The 22,720-nt window shown below is 34.5% G+C and overlaps 1 protein-coding gene across 2 annotated transcripts in view; it reads left to right on the top strand.

The window, feature by feature from the left end:
• Window positions 1-22,720, top strand: part of TBC1D8B (TBC1 domain family member 8B) — a 51,159-nt gene that overhangs the window by 17,523 nt on the left and 10,916 nt on the right. The window contains exons 5-14 of one of the 2 annotated variants that reach the window (XM_087860341.1): window positions 490-730; window positions 3,398-3,605; window positions 4,454-4,621; window positions 10,961-11,110; window positions 11,649-11,799; window positions 12,254-12,468; window positions 17,702-17,819; window positions 18,762-19,047; window positions 19,989-20,118; window positions 21,142-21,240. In XM_087860341.1, coding sequence (XP_087716467.1) covers window positions 490-730; window positions 3,398-3,605; window positions 4,454-4,621; window positions 10,961-11,110; window positions 11,649-11,799; window positions 12,254-12,468; window positions 17,702-17,819; window positions 18,762-19,047; window positions 19,989-20,118; window positions 21,142-21,240 — 1,766 coding nt within the window. The remainder of the gene's footprint in view (window positions 1-489; window positions 731-3,397; window positions 3,606-4,453; window positions 4,622-10,960; window positions 11,111-11,648; window positions 11,800-12,253; window positions 12,469-17,701; window positions 17,820-18,761; window positions 19,048-19,988; window positions 20,119-21,141; window positions 21,241-22,720) is intronic. The other variant, XM_087860342.1, reaches the window with a different exon arrangement.

The following is a 22,720-nucleotide window of genomic DNA, read 5'->3' as shown; positions in this document are numbered from 1 at the left end:
GCATGTTGTGGGAAGTGAATGAATATTAAATGATGATGGTGACCTGATATATAGCTCCTTTCTTTGTCTTGTTCTAAACTATTGACTTTCTGTAATTCATGTTTTAAACCTTGTTTTAGAAATATGATATAAACATAGTAGCCATAGTATCTAATGGCCCACAGTTATAAAGAAGAATCAAACAGTAATGTTTGTAGCACACATACAGCTTTTACATCAGTGATTATGCAATTATGTGAAGTAACAGATTTAAATATAAAATCAGAATAATTTTTAAAAAATTCTTTAAAATTATTTCTGTTCCTAGAATCACCAATTATTGTGTGTTCATGTTATGCTTCAAAATTTTAACTAATCTTGAAGTCTGAAGTATTTTAGTTGTTCGTAGCATTTTTCAAATGGCTAACTGTTGCTTTAAAAGACCCGATTGATAAACATTAATCAGTATTGAGAAATTTAATCATTTCTGCTTATAATTCTTATTTGCAGTAAAACTCATTATCTCCTGGGATGCAGTCTCAAAACTTGAAAAGTCTTCAAATGTTATACTAACAGAGAGTATTCATGTGTGTTCCCAAGGGGAGAATCACTACTTTTCAATGTTTTTGCATATTAATGAAACATACCTTCTTATGGAACAGCTGGCAAACTATGCTATAAAGAGACTTTTTGATAAGGAAACATTTGCTAATGACCCAATCCTTGATGATCCTCTACAAATCACTAAGAGGTATTCAAACCTTAATTAATACTTTTTAAAGTATTGTTTTACCAAAGAACAGTAACATTATCATTAAAAGTTAACTGTTCTATGTTATATGATAATTTTTCTTTGGAATTAATCATTGATGTGTGGGGTATTTTTTAGTTTATTCATATGCATTTCACAAATAGTATTCCCTCCATTAAGTTTAATCCTAAGAAATAATAGAAGTTAGGTTTGAAAATTATTTATTGAGATCCTAGTAGGATTTGTCCTGGAGTACTTTTAGAAATACAGAGATTTTTATATGCATGGTTAGTCTACATTTCTCTATGAGTAGTCTAAACAGTTTCAGGTCTGATATTGTAAAATGTATTGTTTATTTTTAAACATAATTTTAGACAACATCATTCTTCTTAAGATTTTATTTATGTATTTGAGGGGAGGGGCAGGCTCCATACTGAGCTCGGAGCTCAACTTGGGACTCGATCTCACAACCCTGAGATCATGACCTGAGCTGAAATCAAGAGTCAGCCAGTTAACAAACTGAGCCACCCAAGTGCCCCTAGACAGCATAAATTTTTATGAAGGGGCGAGTTAGTGGAGTCAGTGGAGCATGGGCTTTATAAGGAGAGTACAACAACCCTTGGACAACAAGTCATTATCTCTCAGGACCTTAGTATCCTCATCTATCATTTCTACCTCAGAGAGCACTTGTGAGGAATGAACAATATAACGTATGAAAGCACTTTGTAAAATATAAAACACTAGATAAATGTTAATCGTTATCAATGCCTGCATGAAAAGTATCTCTGATAGCTATTTGCCACTATATTTGGTTTGCTGAAACTGACCAGAGCCCTTTCATACTGCTCAACACTTAGAACAGTTGACCGAAATAAGCATGCCAAAGGAGAGGGAGAGAAGAGAGGATCTAGAAATAGCTAGGGAGTGCAGTTTCTGGCAAGGAGCATGAGGGTATATAGACTGTATGGGAAACTGTGAGAGGAACCTAAGCTGCAGTCTTACGAATAGACCAGAACAAGTGACATAGAGGGTTGTGTGATTACTACATAGCCCTAACTGGATATAGTTGTTCCATTTGCCTATTTCTAATCATTTCTAAAATCTGTATACATAAAGACTTATTTGTGAGTGGGTCTGCTTCTCTGGAAAATAGATCAGCAAGGTGAATTTTTTATAGGTCCCAGTGTGCATGATTGATAAATAGAACTCTATAAGGATTAGGAAACCAGTTTATGTTATATTATAGTTGAGCATTTGTTTTTGTTGTTTGTTCCTTGATTGGCTACCATAAACATAAACTTTTTAGCCATTTTATTTCCTTTAGAATATCCTCTAAAAAACCATCTATCAATGAGTTATTCATTACCAAGTCTGTATTTAAATGATATAGGAAATTTTTTTTTGTCTATGTGTATTTTTAAGAGAGCCTATTGAAAATCATATGTATCTAAATCCTTTTTTCTAGTAAGTTGAAAAGAACAATAGCTAATTTAGACTTAGCCTCCAAATGACTTTTTTCTAAAATTGAATATCTTTAATGCTTTGGCTTACTCTTTTTACAAATATGTATTACTTCTATAATTTAAACAGTATAGAAGCACATTAGCAATAGTTAAGTTCGGTGTATATCCTTCCAGGCTTTGTAATGCATTAATTAAAAAGTATTAGCAAAAAACATGATTGGGACTAAACATCACGTATTATTCCACAGTTTCCTTCCCCCCCCTTAAAATAATATATCATGGACATCTTTTCATTTATATAAATACACCTCATCTTTTAAAATAATAATAACCCACCAAATTATAATTTAAGTGAGGTAAAATTAATGTGGCTTTGTGTTCATCAGAATTATTTTGAAAGACATGATGAAATGCCACATATTCAAATAGTATATGCTGGAAGGATGAATTTGGTTTTAACTTTGTTGGCTTTGAGTTAGAACTTGCATAATTTACTTACTACTCCAGATGGCATTGCTGCTTAACACAAGTGTTTACTGCCTCTAGAAAAATTGTACTATTTTAAGCAATTGTTTTTTATTCATATATTTATATATCAGTTAACAAGTCATCTTTATTTCTTGACACCTATCCTGTGCCCAGTACTGTGTAAGCACTGTTGTTTTATTTTGCCTCCAGTATGGATTTTTTTAAACATTCATTTAAATGTTTGTTTCACTTCATTTTAATATTATCTTTTATGTACTGTTCTTGTCTAAATTTTGATCCCATAAATTTTCATTTTTAATTTTTCTCTTCATTTTTTATTTTTCATTTTTATTTTGTTTGAACTGGGTGACTCTTGATTTTCTGATAACCACATATAAAAATTGTTTGCCCATGTTGGTTTTAGCCATATTTGCATATTATGAATATATAATAATATAATAATAATCTTCCAGCAAACCATCTTCCAGATGGTTTAAAGTCCTACATCATCTCTAACTTTTATGCATTGTAATTTAGTAATAAAACAGAATTGGAAAAGGGAACAAAGAAAATGAATTTGTTATGAATCCGTGTGTTTCTTCCATTACATACTTTGTTGAAGAACATAGCACGTAGTATTTAATCTTTCTGCTTTAGAGTACATTTAAATTGATCAATATGGGCATGTGTGCACTTTAGAAGTCATTATTTGAGCCCTCTTTTTTCCTTTCTACAGAGGTCTGGAAAATCGAGCCCACAGTGAGCAGTTCAGTGCTTTTTTTAGGCTCCCCAAAGAAGAGACTTTGAAAGAAGTACATGAATGTTTCTTATGGGTACCATTCAGCCACTTTAATACTCATGGGAAAATGTGCATCTCAGAAAACTATATCTGCTTTGCTAGCCAGGATGGAAATCTATGTTGTGTAATCATTCCATTACGAGAGGTAATACAAATTTGGTTACATATCAATTTTAGTTTGAAAATGCTATCATTCACAGAATAAAATATCATTTAAATCTGTAAATTATTGAAAACTCTATATGCCCCACCCTTTTAGTAATTTTTAAAGAATCGTTTTCTTTTTTAGAGAGAGAGAGAGAACACATACGAGTAGGTGGGGTAGGGGAGGGAGGAGGGACAGAGGGAGAGAGAGAATCCCAAGCAGGCTCCACACTGGGTTCAATGCAGGATTCAGTCTCACAGCCCCGAGATCATGACATGACCTGAGCCAAAATCAAGAGTTGAATGCTTAACCAACTGAGCCACCCAGGGTGCCCGAATAATCATTTTTTAAGTTCAGTATTATTCTTCAGGATAAGAGTACTAGGATAAGAGCCTTATAGCTCTTATTAAAAGTGAGAATAGAAAAAATTAAAAATTTACAAACCAGATAAGGGTTCAGGATGACTCATGGTGGAGCATGATCGCTCAGACATTTATGACATGAATACCAAAACTTAGACTATTATATTTGATACACAGTCAAAAAGAATATAATTGATAGCTTTTCTGTGAGTTAGAAATAAATTGTCAGCATTGTAGCATTGAATTTTTACATTTATATTGTCATTTTTTTAAGGCTACATGTTAATTAAACCTTTTTCTTGAGAAGTGAAATAGCTTGCACTGAGTTTACTTGTGTCAGTGGTACAAATAGTACCCAAAGTCTATTTCTTAGTAAGTCATATCATGGACCAAAGCTTTAGCCACAAAAGATTAAGCTAAACATATTTTGCCTGAAAGTATCAGCAACAAGGGAGAATGTGATTCATTTATGTTTCCACCCCCCAGGTCTTAGCTATAGATAAGACAAATGATTCCAGCAAATCTGTCATCATTAACATCAAAGGAAAAACAGCTTTTCGCTTCAGTGAAGTTAAAGACTTTGAGCAACTGGTGGCAAAAATCAGACTCAGGTGTGGGGCAGCTTCAACTCAGTATCACGATATTAGCACAGAGGTAATTATATAGCAATCAAATCATTTTTTTTAAAAAAGTTTGTGTCTCTTGTGCTCCATTCTTTCAGAAGGAATTCATAGTACTTTTTCTATTCATGCTTAAGTATATTTTTTTAAAGACTAAAACCAAAGAAATTACTTTCTCTAAGTCACATTATATTTTAGTATATGTGCTGCCGAAGCAAGCACTCTAAGTCTACATTATAAAGCAGAAGTGAGAATTAAGAACTTTATCCTTTTTTAGGAACTCATATTTTAAAAATTATTATCATTTGATCTTTCTTGACTATATCTACAGTATCTCAGATATACACATCTTGTACTTTCATGTAACATGGCTTTTAATAATTCAAACTATATTTGAGAATTTAATAAGTCCTTAGAAAGGACTGTCCTCTGACTGCTGTAGAGAGACAGCAATTTTAAACCAGTCTAAATATCTTTTATTTAGTATCGAATAGCTCAGCCTTACTTACATAATATAGCCCAGAGCAAAATAGTGGCAAAGCTATTTACTAGTAAAATATTAGAGAAGGCAAATATTCTTGGTGAAGGGTGGTTAAGAGACTGATTTTGATGTTTAGTGTGTCCTTTATGGAAATGTAGATACTTTCAATTCAAATTAATTTTCATTTTCAATGCCTAGGAAACTCATGTTTTAATAGATTGATAAAACTTATCACGTTATAACCATTGTACTTTAATTAAAAATTCAAAGAAAAAATCAACATTGGCTTTAGTGGCTATATTATTTTATTTGGATAGGATTATGGCAGCTTTTACCTCTCTAGAGTAGAGACTAAAAATATTATGCTGAGTCAATTATAATGCGGTATTGATAAGACTAGCTTTTTCTTTGATAATTGAAAAACACAATGAAAACATGTAAATAAAAAATACATATATCTCAGCTCCAGACCCAGAGTCTTCATGTTAACCATCAAGAATTTTCATGCTCCAACTTTGTAATCTTTCATTATCTTCAGGTGTGCACCCAGGATATTCCTTAGTTTGATGTTGAGGACACAGATAAAACCTGATCAGTCCTGGTAGTTTCTCTCGCAGTGCTTCCATATTCTTGCTTGTATCACTTTTTTTCCTGTCCTATTCCATTTCAGATTCATTCTCTGTGTTAGATTTAATGCTCTGCTTCTCTTTCTCCTTCAATTTATCTGTGTCTCTTAAACCCGAAGAACTGGAATTTTCCCCCCAAAATTCTCATGTACCTCTAGTAGTTGGGTATGATCGTTGTAAAGAAAGGATTTTGTTTCAAAATGAGTTTATCATCTTTTCAGATGCATGTCAGTGTTCTAAGGTTTTCTAGTTTCTGTTACCCATTTTTAGAGGTTTTAGTAAGGGTATATACAAAATACCAGTCAGTATACTAGTTTGCTAGGAAATATTTTTTTTAAGTATATTCTTTAATACCCATTCCCTATTTGCCCCATCTACCACCTACCTCCCCTCTGGTAACCATCAATTTGTTCTCTATTGCTAAGAATCTGTTTCTTGGTTTGTCTCTCTCTTCTTTTTTCCTTTGCTCATTTTTTTCCCTTAAATTCCACATTATGAGTGAGGTCATAGGGTATTTGTCTTTCTCTGGCTGATGTATTTCACTTCTCATTATACTCTCTAGCTCTACCCATGTTGCAAATGACAAAATAATTTTTCATTATACACACACACACACACACACACACACACACACACACACCATATCTTCTTTATCCGTGTACCATCCATGGACACTTGGTCTGCTTCTGTAGTTTGGCTATTGTAAACAATGCTGCAATAAACATAGAGGAGCGCGTATCCATTTGAATTAGTGTTTTCTATTTTTTGTGTGATTACTGGATCATATGATAGTTCTATTTTTTTTTTGAGGAATGTTACTTGAGTCTTTTTTATTGAGCTATAATTCATGTACCAAAAACCTTACCCTTTTAAAGTGTATAATTCAGTGTGTTTTTTTTTTTTTTGTATGTTCACAAAGTTGTGCAACTACCACCATTCTCTTATTCCAGGGCATTTTCCTCTTCCCAAAAGAAACCCTAATCCCATTATCACCCTACATCTCTTCTTCCCCAAGCCCTATTCAACCACTAATACACTTTCTGCCACTATGAATTGGCCTATTCTGGATTTTCATATAGATACCATCCTACAAGCATGGCCTTTCATGACTGGCTCCCTTCATGTAGTGCAATGTTTTCTGTGTTCGTCCATGTTGTAGCACATATCAGTGCTTGGGTCATTTCTACTGTCCTGTTGTGTAGATAGACCACATTTTCTTTTTTTTTATTATGTTCAGTTAGCCACTGTGTAGTACATCATTAGTTTTTGACGTAGTGTTCAATGATTCTTTAGTTACATATAAAACCCAGTGCTCATCACATCACGTGCCCTCCGTAATACCCATCGCCCTGTTACGCCCTCCCCTCTGAAACCCTCAGTTTGTTTCTGGGGTCCATAGTCACTCATGGTTAGGATAGTTCTATTTTTAACTTTTTGAGGAACCTCCATACTGTTGTCCAGAGTGGCTGTACCAGTTTGTATTCCCACCAACAGTGCAAGAGGGCTCCTTTTCCCTGCACATCCTCGCCAACACCTGTGTCTGTGTTGATTTTAGCCATTCTGATATGTGTAGGTGATCTCATTGTAGTTTGGATTTGCATTTCCCTGATGATGAGTGATGTTGAACATCTTTTCACGTGTCAGCTATCTGGATATCTTCTTTGGAGAAATGTCTGTTTATGTCTTCTGTCCATTTTTAAGTTGGATTATTTGTTTTGTGGGTATTGAGTTGTTTCAGTTCTTTATATATTTTGGATACTAACCCTTAGTCAGATATGTCATTTGCAAATATCTTCTGCATTCAGTAGGCTGCCTTTTAGTTTTTTTTATTGTTTCCTTCACTGTGCAGAAACTTTATTTTGATGCAGTCCCAATAGTTTATTTTTGCTTTTGTTTCCCTTGCCTTAGAGACATATCTACAGAAATGTTGCTACAGCTGATGTGAGAGATATTACTGCCTACGCACTCTTCAGTGGTTTTTTTATAGTTTCAGGTCTCACATTTAGATCTTTAATCCATTTTAAGTTAATTTTTGTGTATGGTGTAAGAAAGTAGTCCAGTTTTATTCTTTTGCATCTGGCCGTCCAGTTTTCCCAACACCATTTGTTGAAAAGACTTTTTCTCATTGAATATTCATTCCTCCTTTATCAAAGATTAATTGACCATACGATTGTGGGTTTATTTCTGGGTTTTCTGTTCTGTTCCGTTGATCTGTATGTCTATACCAGTACCATGCTGTTTTAATTACTACCAGTTTGTAATATAACTTGGAATCTAGAATCATGATACCTCCAGTTTTGTTTTTTCCTTTTCAAGATTGCTTTGGCTATTTGAAGTCTTTTGTGGTTCCATGTGCATTTTAGGATTGTTTGTTCTAGTTCTGTGAAAAATGCTGTTGGAATTTTGATAGGGATTGAATTAAATGTGTAGATTGCTTTGGGTAATAAAGACATTTTAACAATATTTGTTCTTCCAACCCATGAGCATGAAATGTCTTTCTATTTTTTTATGTTGTCTTGAATTTCTTTCACCAGTGTTTTATAGTTTTCAGAGTATAGGTCTTTCACCTCTTTCGTTAAGTTTATTCCTACTTTATTATTTTTGTTGCTATTGTAAATGGGATTGTTAATTTCACTTTCTGCTGCTTCATTGTTAGCGTATAGGAATGAAGCAGATTTCTGTACATTGATTTTGTGTTCTGCAACTTTACTGAATTCATTTATCAGTTCTAGTAGTTTTTGTTAGAGTCTTCAGGGTTTTCTGTATACAAAACCATTTTATCAGCAGAGACAATTTGACTTCTTCCTTTCCTGTTTGGATGTATTTTATTTCTTTATCTTGACTGACAGCTCTAGCTAGGACTTGTAGTACTATGTTGAATGGAAGTGGTGAGGGTAGGCAGCCTTATCTTGTTCCTGGTCTCAGAGGAAAAGCTTTCCAAAAAAAAAAAAAAAAAGCTTTCAACCTTTTACCTTGGCGTATGATGTTAGCTGTGGGCTCACCTTTATTATATTGAGGTATGTTTCTTCTATACTCAAGTTGTTGAGAGTTTTTATCATGAAAGGATATTGAATTTTGTCAGATGTTTTTTCTGCATCTATGGGTATGATCAGAAGATTTTTATCCTTTATTCTATTCATATGGTATATGACATTTATTGATTTATATGTGTTAAACCATCTTGGCCTCCCAGGGATAAGTCCCACTTGATCGTGGTGTATGATCCTTATAATGTGTTGTTAAATTTGATCTGCTAGTATGTTGTTGAGAATTTTTGCATCAGTATTCTTTGGGATTTTGACTTGTAATTTCTTCTAGTGTTCTTATTTGGCTTTAGTATCAGGGGCATGCTGGCCTTGTAAAATTAGTTTGGGAGTGTTCCTATCCCCTTCAATTTTTTGGAAGAATTTGAGAAGGATTGGCATTAATTCTTCTTTAAATGTTTGGTAGAATTCACCCATGAAGCCATCTGGTCCAGGGTTTTTCTCTGGTGGGAGGTTTTGGATTACAGATTCAATGTCCTTACATGTTATTAGTAAGTTCAAATTTTCTATTTCTGTTTGTTTTGTTGATAGTTCATTTTTTATTGCTGGAAAATATTTCATTATCTGAGTATACCACAGTGTTTATCCATTCATCTCTTGACACCTTATTTGCCTTCAATTTTTTGGCAACTATGAATAAAGCTGCTATAAATATTCACATGCGGATTTTTGTGTAGACATACATTTTCAACTATTTGGGTATATACCTAGGAGCACAATTCCTGAATCATATAGTAAGTCTGTTTTGCTTTGTAAGAAACTGCCAAACCATCTTCCAAAGTGGCTGTACCATTTTGCATTTCCGCCAGCAATGAGAATTCTTCCATATCCTCAGCAGCAAATACTTGTTATTGTCAGTGTTTTGGATTTTAACCATTTTTAATAGCCAGTAGTATCTCATAGTTTTTTTAATTTGCAATTCCTCAATGATATAATATTAAGGATTTTTGTATGATTATTTGTCAACTTTATATCTTTGGCGAGGTCTCTATTCAGATCTTTTGCCTACTTTTTAACTTGGTCTTTTATTTTTTTTTTTAAACATAATTTCCTTTCATCCTTTTAATATATTTACAATAGCTACTTTACATTCTTAGTTTACAAAATCCAGGAACTGGGCCCTCTCAAAGCCATTTTCTATTGGTTGCTTTTTTTTTTTTTTTAATAGTTCTTGCTTTCATTTTTAAACCTGGCTTTCTTAGATTACCCCCATGAGTCAGTATAAATTGGTGGTCAGCCACTGATGGGTCAGAAGAGCTCCTTAAATGCCTTGAACCATTAAGTTTTCTACTTTTTACCAAGGGAATCTTTATGTGACGGTATACCTCAAACTTCAGGCAGCTTATGATCAGCCTTAGGATTCATTGCTTATCTCCAAAGTCAGCCAGAATTGAGAGACTGGGGCCTTCCACTGTCTCCTTTCTTTCCTGGGCAGTTTCACACCCCTGTACATGCATACATACTTCTGGATCCCCAAGAATGTTAGAATCTTTCAAAGTTCCCTGTGTTTATCTGGTTATCCAGATCTTTTAGATTTTTAGCCAGGCTCTTTTTGGCCCCAAACTGAAATCATAGCCTTAGGCGGCTGTGATGTTATCAGCAGATGGTTTTCTGTAATGCCCTGGGGATGGGGCTTTTTTCCCAGACCTGAGCTCTGAGTCAAATCAAATGATAACAACGTCTTGGGAATGGAGATTTTCTAGGGAGCTGTTAGTTTGGTCAAAATACTACTGATTGTGTTTTGGGGATGGGGATTTTAGTGAAGCGCCAAAAGATCCATTGGCTGTGTTAATGCAGGCTTTCATGGCTACCAGACCTCTGAGGTTGGGAGGGAGGGGTAATGGGAATAGCCTTAAGTCAAAACTTCACAGAATCCAGTGTTCCTACTGAGGTTCGTTAGTTTCACTTGTATCCATGCTTTTCAATTCATTCTGTGCCTTTGGTAAATTTCCAGTGTTCTGAACTATACTTTTTAAATCTTTTGCCAGTATTTTGTTGTTTCTGTAGGGGAGTGGGTTCACTGAAGTCCTAAGTATGCTGTTCCAGAAGTTGATTTGTTGACATCTCTCATTTTGATAGAAAAACAATGTCTCTCTGAGACATTGCTTTAATATTTATTATATAGCTTGATTGTGGTTTATAAATGACAGTTAAAGCATTAGCATTTTCTTGCAGAAACTTCTAAGCATACATTTGGGACGGTTACATTTTTTCTTTTTCAGGTTCCTATTAGTTCTGATTCTACAGACCCATGTGATAATACTGAGGTACAGTCTTTGACATGTCAGAGAGAATGCAGTAAAACTGTGAACACCGAAGCCTTAATGACAGTATTTCACCCTCAGAATTTGGAGACTCTTAATTCCAAAATGGTAGGAAAACAAAATATTTAAATCTATGGACTGAAACAGTTAATCAAAAATAAAAATCTTAGAGCAGACTAGAAGGTATCACAACCAAAAACTCTTCTTTTGGTGATTAAAAAGGTTTTCCCACAGAAAATATTGTGTGACTTATTTCATTCCATTACATAAAAGGGCTGTTATCAAGAATTAAGATTAACAATGAAAATTGAACGTTGAGTTTTATTTGCATAGATTGTCAGCAATCCTAAAATCAAGGTGATTAGGGGAGAATGATGGTTCAAAGCTTTACCTCTGAAGTGTAATGCTTTTCCCATTTTTATATGAGTTTAGATAAGAATTAAAATAGTAAATTAAAGCTGTTATGCTCACATGGGTTCGAAAGATTTGTGATAAGTGCTCTAGTGTTTGGCCCCTCTGTAAATACTGATTTTGACTTCCTGTGTTCTTGTTTCCATAGGTATTGTTTCACAGTGAAGAGAGTTTTAAAATTATTTGAAAGAAGTTAATTTTTTACCATGTTTACTTGGTTGATTTTTTGTTACAGTTGAAGGAAAAGATGAAGGAACAGTCATGGAACATCCTATTTGCAGAATGTGGGCGTGGTGTTAGCATGTTTCGGACCAAAAAGACTCGAGATCTGGTTGTAAGAGGGATTCCAGAGACCTTAAGAGGAGAGCTCTGGATGCTTTTTTCAGGTATTACGTTCACTTTATTAACAGACATTAGCTATGCCCCTTCTAGAAGTTATGCACTAAGTAAAAATAATTACAAAGATGACTAGAACAAAGTCTTATTTATCATGCATTCAGATTAGTCAAAGAGAATAAGGTAGTTCCGTGTATTTACCTGTATATCCACACATCTGTTGTCTGAGCAAATTAGTTTATTAGGCAAGATATGGCTAATTGGGGGTATCTCTATCTCTAGTGCCAAAGGAAAGTTAAGGGGAAAACACAGTTCATGAAAATTCTATTGGCTAAAATTGGTATCCTAATGTTATTGATTCTAGTGAAGCCTCTTCTTTTGTTTGTACTGGGACATTACTTGAGTATAAAGCTAAATTTAAAGTAATCCAATTCTTTATGTATATATGCAAATAGTAGGTTTATTACATTCTTCTTTTGTATGTTAATGCAATCATCTGTACAGGTGCTGTTAATGACATGGCTGCTAATCCTGGCTATTATGCTGAAGTGGTTGAGCAGTCCTTAGGGACCTGCAACTTGGCTACTGAAGAAATTGAACGTGATTTGCGTCGCTCCCTGCCTGAACATCCAGCCTTTCAGAGTGACACTGGCATATCTGCTCTGAGACGGGTACTCACTGCTTATGCATACAGAAATCCCAAAATTGGATACTGCCAGGTATGACTTCTTTATGAGCCCATCTGTGTGCATGTTCCAAATGGTAAAATCACATTAGATAAAGCTCCATTAATTTGAAAATTGTCATAAGAAGGACAGAGGTTGGGCTGAGATTGATAGGGAGGTATTTTCAATCTAAGTAGGATGGTAGTGGGAATACTTAAGAGAATTGATACTACTTCATTTTTCTTTTACATTTAACAAATATTTATTGAATTCTTGCTCTGTAAAAGATACTGTGCTAGGTGCTTAAGACTATATAAAGATGAATCATACAAGTCGTGCCCTTCAAAGTATACAGACGAATAAGTATTAAAACATATTCATTGGCAAATAAAAAACAAGTGGGGCAAATTACTAGAGAAATTTAAAGTTCTATAAGATTTATAATAGGGATAAATTATTTTCATCTGGAGGAATCAGAAAATGCTTCATGGAAGAGGTAGCATTTGTAGGTCTTGATAATTGGTGAATTTTGGATGTATGGAGATGGAATGAAAGAATGTTCTAGGTAAAGGGATCAGTGTAACAAAACACAGGGAGATAAACATGGAATATATACAGACCCATGTTTTGTTTAGTAGAAATGTGGGGTGAATGAAGGGAAGTAGATAGAGAAAAAAATCAGTAAGGTATATTGGGATAGGTCAGGAGTTTGAATTTTATTTTGTAGGTAGTGGGGGAATCATTGGAAAAAATCCTTTAGGAGCACACTGTATTAATTAGGGATGCTAGACAGCTAACACAAATAGTCTCATACAGCTTAGGGGCGCCTGGGTGGCACAGCGGTTAAGCGTCTGCCTTCGGCTCAGGGCGTGATCCCAGCGTTATGGGATCGAGCTCCACGTCAGGCTCCTCCGCCATGAGCCTGCTTCTTCCTCTCCCACTCCCCCTGCTTGTGTTCCCTCTCTCGCTGGCTGTCTCTATCTCTGTCTAATAAATAAATAAAAATAAAATAAATAAAATATATATATCTTATTTCTATAAACTGGCAGTGAACAATCCAAAAATTAAATCAAGAAAACAATTCCATTTACTATATCAAAAAGAATAAAATATTTAGAAATAAAATTAACAAAGGAAGTACAAGGCTTAGGCAGTGGAAACTATAAAACTTTGAATGGGATTTAAAAAGAACTAAATAAGTGGGAAAGAAAGATATCTTGTGCCCATGGATTAGAAGACTTAATATTGTTAATATACAGTATTCCCCAAGTGGATCTACAGATTCAATACAATGACTATCAACATCCCAGCTGGCTTTTTCTTTTTTTCCCGGAAATTAACAAGCTAATCCTAAAATTCATGTTGGAAATGCAAGGAACCCAAAAAGCCAAAACAATCTTGGAAAAGAATGAAGTTAAAGGACTCAGATTTCCTTATTTCGAAAGTTACTACCCAGCTGTAGTGTAAAAAAAATGTGATACCAGCATAAGAACAGAAATATAAATCAATGAGAGAGAATTTCAAGTCCAGAAATAAACCCTAATATTTATGGTCAACTGATTTTCAACAAGGGTGCCAGGGTGATTCAATGAGTGAAAGAATAGTTTTTTCAACAAATACCACAGGAACAACTGGTTATCCACAAGTAAAAGAATGAAGCTGAACTCCTTCCATACACCATACACAAATATTAACACAAAATAGCTCAGAGACCTAAATTTAAGCATCAAAACTATAAAACTCTTAGAAGAAAACATAGGAGTAAACCTTTTTAAGCTCGGATTAGGCAATGGTTTCTTAGATAGGACATCAAAAGCACATAGAACAAAGAAAAACGGATTGGACTACATTATTAAAACATTTTTAAAAATTAAAACAAATTACCATCCTGTTTTACTATTTATCTTAGGGGTAAGCAGTTAGTCTTTCATCATTAAGTATGATGTTAGCTGTGGGTTTTTTGTAGGTTCTCTATCAGGTTGAGGAATTTCCCGTATATTCCTAGTTTCCTGAGTGTTTTTATCATGAAAGGGTGTTGGATTTTGTCAAACAATTTCTCTTTGTCTATTGAGATAATCATGTGATTTTTTCCTTTATTCTATTAATATCCTGTATTACATTGATTTATTTTCACATGTTGAACCACCTTTTGTTTCCAAGGTAATTCTCCCTGGGTCTTGGTGTATAATCCTTTTTATGTGTTTTTGGGTTCAGTTTGCTAGTATTTTGTTCAGAATTTTTACATTTATATTCATAAAATATATTGATACATAGTTTTCTTGAGATTCCTTTTGGTTTTGGTATCAGGGCCTCACAGAATGAGGTAGGTAGTATTTCTTCCTCTCTTGTTTTTTTGAAGAGTTTATAATGAATTAATGTTAATTCTTCTTTAAATGTTTGGTAGAATTTTCTAGTGAAGCCATCTGTTCCTGGAGTGTTCTTTGCAGGAAATTATTTCATTACTAATTCAGTCTCTACTCATTATAAGTCTATTCATATTTTTCTATTTCTTCTTAATTTGGTCTCTGTAGTTTGTATTTTTCTAGGAAATTATCCATTTTATCTACGTTATCTAATTTGTTAGCACATTCCCTTATAATCCTTTTTATTTCTGTTAAGATTGGTAGTAATGTTCACTGTTTTCTGATTTTTAATAATTTGAGTCCTTTCTCTTTCTGCTTTTTATCTTTTTGGTTAGGCCCCCTATGGATTTCCCATTCCCAGCTTTTCATTTTAACCCTTTATTAGCCTGTTGTTTGACCCAACTGTTATCCACTGCCTCAGCAAGCCACGTACATGTTCAACAACTGTCTCCAATTGTTTTCAACACTCTGGGGAAAAGGCTCTTTGCCTACTGTGAACCCTATGTTAGGTCAAATAAACGCAGCCTTGTGAGTGGGGTCTTTCTGTGTAAACCACTAGACAGGTCAAATAATGATAATTATGTGGAAGTGGGGCTCCTAAAGAGCTCTAGCCCCTGTCTGTTCTCTAAGGTAGCTGTTAGGTGTTTTTAACCATGATTGCTGGAATGTTGGTTTTTAAGACTACTATGAAGCTAAGAAGGGGGGCTAGGTATAGTGCAATTTAAAATGCCAAAGAGCTCACTTTTTTACTGAGATTCAGCCATTTTATTAAATAAATGCTTTCTGAATTGCTCAAAGATTTTGGTTGATTTTCAGAGTTCTGAAAAATTGATTCTGACAATTTTTGCCGGTGTTCTTGTTGCCTATGTAGAGGAGGGCATTTTCAGAGGGACTGACTCTGCCATTTTCACTGACATCCCCTCCCATTACAACTTCTTGAACAGTAAAATTGATGGAGTCAAAACTAAACTTAAGGGGCGCCTGGGTGGCTCAGTCAGTTGAGCGTCTGACTCTTGGTTTCAGCTCAGGTTGTGATCTCAGTGTCCTGAGATCAGCCCCAAATTGGACTCCATGCTCAGCAAGGAGTCTGTTTGAGATTGTCTCTATCACTCTCCCTCTGCCCAGCCACTCCCACCCTTCCCAATGTACCCCCCCCTCACCTGCCACACTCGGGCACACTCTCTTCCTTTCTCTCAAATAAATAAATCTTAAAAAAAAAACAACTCAACTTGAGGTCAAATACTGTACCAGATCTGGCAAAGAATCGACCTACTTAATACAAAAATCTATAAGAAAAGTATTAAAATAGAAAAATGAGCGAACATGAAAAGATTAGTTATAGAACCAAAAGTACAGATGGATTAATAAAGCCTAAAAAAGAAAGTTCAGCCTCAAAGAAATTCAAATTAAAACCATGAAATACCATTTTCACTATCAAATCAACAAGGACAATTATAATTACTACAGTTCTTAGTATTTAGTTTTGGCAAAGAAGCAGTGAAATAAACGTTCAAACACTATTGGTCAGAAATATAAATTGGTATTTCTGGAATACAATTTGGCTAAGTCTTTCTGGAATACAATTTGGCAATAATATCATGTCATTTAAAAATAGTATTCTTGGGGTGCCTGGGTGGCTTAGTTGGTTAGGTGTCTGCCTTCAGCTCGGATCATGATCCCAGGGTCCTGGGATTGAGCCCCACATCGGGCTCCCTGCTCAGCAGGAAGCGTGCTTCTCCCTCTCCCTCTGCCCCCCCCCCACTTGTGCTGTCTCTCCTTCCCTCTCTCTCTCATAATAAATAAAATCTTTAAAAATAAAAATAGCATTCTTTGGCTGAATACTTTCATTGCTGTATATCTTTCTTGAGAAAAGAATAAAACATTTGAAGATTTATATACAAAGATGTTCATTGCAGTGTTATATATAATAGTGAAAAATTGGATCCAAACTAAATGTCCAACAGTAGTAGAGTGATTAAGTAATTTGTAGTATATTCAATTTACTAGATTATTTCATAGTCATTAAATACTCTGAGAAGAATTATTTAATGGCATCAAAAATGTATAATGTGATGCTAAGTGAAAAAATCAACAGTTTGGTCCAAATTTTAGAAGGGGGAAAAAAGAAAGAAAACACACACACACACACACACACACACACACACACACACACAGATACATCAACTTGTGGTGTGGTGATCTCTGGGTAGGTGGGATACAGGAGATTTAATTTTCTTAACACATTTCCATTCTTTCCAGATTCTGTATACATTAAGGTTTTATTGCCTTTATAATAAGTGCTGTGGCCAAATGTTATATAAAAGTAATGATCTGACATTTGTATGCAAGATAGATTAGAAGGAGAAAGGGTGGAATAGAGAGGATAAAGCAGATCTAAAAGACATTTTATAAGAAGAAACTCTAGGCTATAAAGACAAATTGGATGTGGCAGATAAAGGGTTTCTAGCATGATCAAAATTAGATAGCAAATAAGAGAATCCTATTTAATAGAAAAAAGATGTTTAGTTTTGAACACAATTGAGGGTGATTGACGTCTAGGGGGATGTTCTATAGGTAGTTGAAATTACAGATGAAGTTTGTTTCTTCAATTTTAATATGTTTTTGAGCATTGTTTTTTCCAGATATTTTACTCATTGAAATTCATCTGAAATTATAGAGGTTTTGCTTATTTTGTTCTATATTCACATTACTGCTTCATTTTCTTTGAATTTACTGTTAAGTAACTGATTAGCAAATGTTAGCCTGACTTCACCTTGTTTTGCTTTGGACTGGCTCAGAGTTCTTAGGTTTCCATTATGATTATTTTTCATAGTTTCTATTGCTGAAAACTAGGGTTTGAAGAAGAAATGTAATTATCACCCAAACAATATTTATTTATTGATTGATTTTTCTGTGAATTTTAGGCAATGAACATCTTAACTTCAGTGCTGCTTCTGTATGCAAAAGAGGAAGAAGCTTTTTGGCTTCTGGTTGCTGTGTGTGAACGAATGTTGCCTGATTATTTTAACCGTCGAATCATTGGTAAAACACACACACACACACACACCATATATAAGCACATATTTTTTTTCTAAACAATTTATATGTCTCCTGTCTATCCAATTATGTATTAAATGGAGGAACTGGTCAATTAGGTTTTGAAATACACAAAATGCAAGCAATATCAAAATGTCACATTCACTGACACGCTCAAGAGAAGAGCTTTTTGTACTGAATATATGATTGGAAAGATTGTTTAATATGTTGCTTTTTAAAGATAAAGTATTTGGTCTGTTTCTTAATAAAATAGAAATTTTAAGTTTACCGTCTCTGTATTGCTGAAATAGTGGTGATCTGAAGTATCCCAGGCTACTGGATCATTTTTAATAGTTTCTTAATGAGAGACAGATTTTTAACCAGCTTAAAATCTCCACATTTATATGAACTATATTGATATTTGCAAGGTTTGAAAGAAGGATCAAGTTCTTGGTTAGTTAATTATATAATATTTCCTTCAGTCATCAAATATTTATAGATTTTGACACTACCACAAAACCATAGGTGGTCTCTACTTTGTGCCCTCATAAGCCTTCAGTAACATGGCTGGGTTATTGATTATATTGTCTTTCATTACAGTTAGTTGTGTATTTATCTCAAGTTCTGCTAGATATTAAGCCCTTTGAAGATGAGGGTGTTTCATTAATTGGTGTATCTCTTATGGTACCTATTACAGTTTTCTGCACATAATAAAGATTCAATAAATTACTGTTCAAATGAATTTGAACTGAGTTTCTCAAGTGCTTCTTGATGCATGACACTTTGCTAGCAGATAAAGAGATGTGTGAAATATAGAAAAGGCACTGAAGAAGTTCATAATTTAAGGAATAGAGATGAGATATATTGGCATACTAACAAGTGGGAAGGTATCAGAAACAAATCCTTTTGAAAGGTGTTCATTTTTAAACTTCCTTTTATGTTCGCCAGGTGCCTTGGTGGATCAGGCAGTCTTTGAAGAACTTATCAGGGATCACCTTCCCCAGCTGACAGAACACATGACCGATATGACATTCTTTTCCTCAGTTTCTCTCTCATGGTTCCTCACACTTTTTATTAGTGTGCTGCCTATTGAAAGTGCAGTGAATGTGGTAGACTGTTTCTTCTACGATGGAATAAAGGCCATTTTACAGCTGGGATTGGCAATACTTGACTATAATTTGGACAAACTGCTCACATGTAAAGATGATGCTGAAGCCGTGACAGCTTTAAACAGGTACTGTCAGAACCATAGCATTTCAATTTGGAGAGCCCCTTGGAGATTATGTTGTTCAGCTCCCTTATTTTACAGATGAGGAAACTGAACCCTAGAAACTGTAAACAATTTGTCCAATGTCACAAAGCTAGTTGCATGAAAAATCTAGGACTAAAGTCCCCTTCTCTGTTTCCAAATAGAATATAATAAGAGTAAATCCCTTTTGAAGTAAACCACTTGGTAACATACACATTTATACTAATATTGTTGATTCAGTGTCCTGGGACTTTCATAGTCCCAGTTTCAGCTATAGAGTGTTATTGTGTAAAAGTAATTTGAAGGGGAAGGGTAATTGATAATGTTAAATATCCAGTGGGAGAAACTGTTCTGGTTTTCAAGTAATTTCAGACAGGTAGGCTGAGTTTTATTTACCCAGTGCTTTTTCTGTGAATGTTATTTTATATTGGAGCACTTACGTGTTGTGTGTGTGTATGTGTGTGTGTGTATACACTATACACTATGTATGTATATGTTAAATGAATGAATATTTGATTAGGGTAACTGTTGCATCAAATACCATTTTGTACGGAATAAAATCTAAACACTCTGGCATTCAGAATACTCTGTTAAGGCCTCAGTGTACCTTTCTTATTTCTCCTTACTTGCCTCTACATACCTTATATCCCATCTTTACTGGGCTATGTGGTATTTGCTGAGTACTCTCTGAGCCTATTTGCTTTCCTCGTGCTCTCCTCTCTGCCTCCGAAATAATTTCTTCACCATCCCATTCCCTGCTCCCTTGTCCTCCTAATTCCTGACCATCTTCAAATTCCACTTTTTCATAAGACCATCCTTTATCCTCTCAGTTGACATTACCCTCTAACTAACTAGGGAGAAATTAGCTGTCATTTCCTCTGCCTTTTACTTCTACTAATTCTTGTATTACTGTCACTTTTGGATAGGTTCTTTGACAATGTCACTAATAAGGATAGCCCATTGCCCTCAAGTGTTCAGCAGGGTTCAAACGTGAGTGATGAAAAAAGCAGTCATATTAGAGTGGATATTACAGATTTGATTAGAGAGTCAAACGAGGTAAGTTTTTTTCATACCACAAATATAATTACATAGTATAGTTTAATGATTGGTACTATAGTTCTATCTCTAGTGGTATGTTAAGAGTAAGAAGATAATACAAGTAAAGACATAATTTAAAATCCAATTTCACTCTATTTATTTGTGTATTTTTATTGAGGTATAATCGACATGCAATATTATATTAATTTCATGTGTGCAACATAGTGATTCAACATTTGTATTGTATACATTGTGAACGGGTCACCACAGTAGGTGTAGTTACCATCTGTCACCACACAGAGTTAATACGATATTATTGACTGTATTCCCCATGCTGTACTTTTTATCTCCATGGACTTACTTATTTTACAACTGGAACTTTGTACCTCTTGATCCCCTTCACCCATTTTGCACCCCCCACATCCCTTCCCCTCTGGCAACTACTGCTCTGTTCTCTGTATCTATGAGTCTGGGTTTGCTTTTGTTTATTTTTTAGATTCCACTTATAAGTGAAATCATGTCATATTTGTCTTTCTCTGTCTGACTTATTTCACTTAGCATAATACCCTCAGGTCCATCCATGTTGTTGCAAATGGGAAGAGTTTCTTCTTTTTATGACTGAGTAGTATTCCATTGTATAAAAATTAGTTCTGTGAACTGTTCCTAGATTATACAGCCTCATGTGCTTCAGTTTGCTATTCTTTAAATGAAACGATATTCACTTGCTTTCACAGACAATGACCACTTTTAAATATCTATCACCGTATAAAAAGGCAAAAATTATTCTCTTCTTAGAGACTAAGAATTTTTCCAATGTTCTTGTACTTAGTCTAGACAACATAGTAGATGGAATTCTCTCCAGTAAATATATAGAAAAACTGAAACGTGGGAGGTGAAAATTTGCATAACCACTGAACAAGTTAGGAAAATAGCTAGAAATAGAACCAAGGCCTCTGAGAATTGAATCTGGTGAAATTCAATTGTAGGAAAAGTAGATATTTATTATGAATGAGTATCTACTGAAATCATATTTTTTTGCAGAAATATGGTAATATTCGCTATGAAGATATACACAGCATGCGCTGTCGAAATAGGTTATATGTCATACAGACCCTAGAGGAAACAACAAAGCAGAATGTGGTGAGTATCTATCCTATGGGGGGGAAACCAATTGGAGTAACATGTTTTTTCCAACTTCCTTTAAAAAAATTGACATTCCATGTGAAGAAAATGAATATAACTAAACTTTTGAGCTAGAGTCTTGCCACAGCTTAGCTTACTATAATTTGTTAAGAGAGGAAGTAAATTATTTTTCCTAGTTGGATTATGTTGATTTCTCCAGAATGTTTTGTTATTTGACCTTTAATATTGAATGCTGCGATATAGGCATTTAAGCATAACATATTTGTGATGTGCTTCATCAGCAGCTGACCTACATAGTAGTCAGTGCTGCTAATTTATATTATTATCCTTGAAACCTAAGATAAGGTAAAAAAGATATAAAACTGTGTTTTAAATACTCTCCTTTTTAATATTTGGGTGGCTATATAAGAAGCTGTTAATATTGGTTGCCTCTGGTGAATGAGATTAGTAGATTGCTGGTTGGAAGAGGGAGAGTTTCACTTTGCTGTGTATACATCCTTCTGTACTGTTTGAGCTTTTATTGTAAGCGTGTATTGTTTTTGTAAACCTGCTTGCTTAAAGGCCGTGTCCTCAGAGATACCAATCTGGGAAAATACACATTTCTGAAGATTCTAGGTTTAGCTTTCAATTAGATAATTCAGTGATGTTACTGTAGTTAGCATAAACCCCCTTGTTTTGTTTTTTATATATTAACATTAAAAAATAAGTAATACATGTTCACTAAGTAATAAACATGAAAGAAATATAAAAAGGTAAAGGTTCCCTACCCCAGGAATAACCAATATTAAAATTATTTGGCATGTATCCTTCCAGATCTTTTTTCTGTGTATCTGTGGACATAAATGTGTGTGGGGGGGAGTGATATAGTTTTTTAAATGAGATCATATCAGTTACTTTGTTCTGCAGCTTACTTTTTTCACTCAGAAATATATGATAGTCATTGCATACCAGTACATATAGACCTCCCTCACTTTTCTTAACATACTGAATAGTATACCATGGTACGGACATACTATACAGTTGATCCTTGAACAACACAGAGGTTAGGGGCCCCGATTCCCTGTGCATCCAAAAATCCACATGTAACTTTTGACTTCCCAAAAACTTAAGTACAGTTGACCCTTGAACAACATAGGTTTGAACTGTATGGGTTCATTTATATATGGATCTTTTTTGATAACTATAGTACTGTGAATGTATTTTCTCTTCCTTATGATTTTCTTAATATTTTCTCTTCTCTAGCCTACTTATTGTGAGAACACAGTATATAATATATATAACATACACAATATGTGTTAATCCACCATTTAGGTTATCAGTAAGGCTTCTGGTCAACAACAGGCTATTAGTTAAGTTTTGGGGGAGTCAAAGTTATATGTTGATTTTTCACTATACAGGGGGTTCAGTGCCCCTAAACCCCATGTTGTTCAAGAGTCAACCGTACTAATAGCCTACTGTTGACCAGGAGCCTTACTGA

The sequence above is a fragment of the Ursus americanus genome, chromosome X, assembly GCF_024610735.1.
Source record: "Ursus americanus isolate L20-20 chromosome X, mUrsAme1.1.p, whole genome shotgun sequence".
In the NCBI taxonomy this organism is placed as follows: domain Eukaryota; kingdom Metazoa; phylum Chordata; class Mammalia; order Carnivora; family Ursidae; genus Ursus; species Ursus americanus.
The sequence above is the reverse complement of the archived record's forward strand: the minus strand, read 5'-3'. Positions and strand labels throughout refer to the sequence as shown.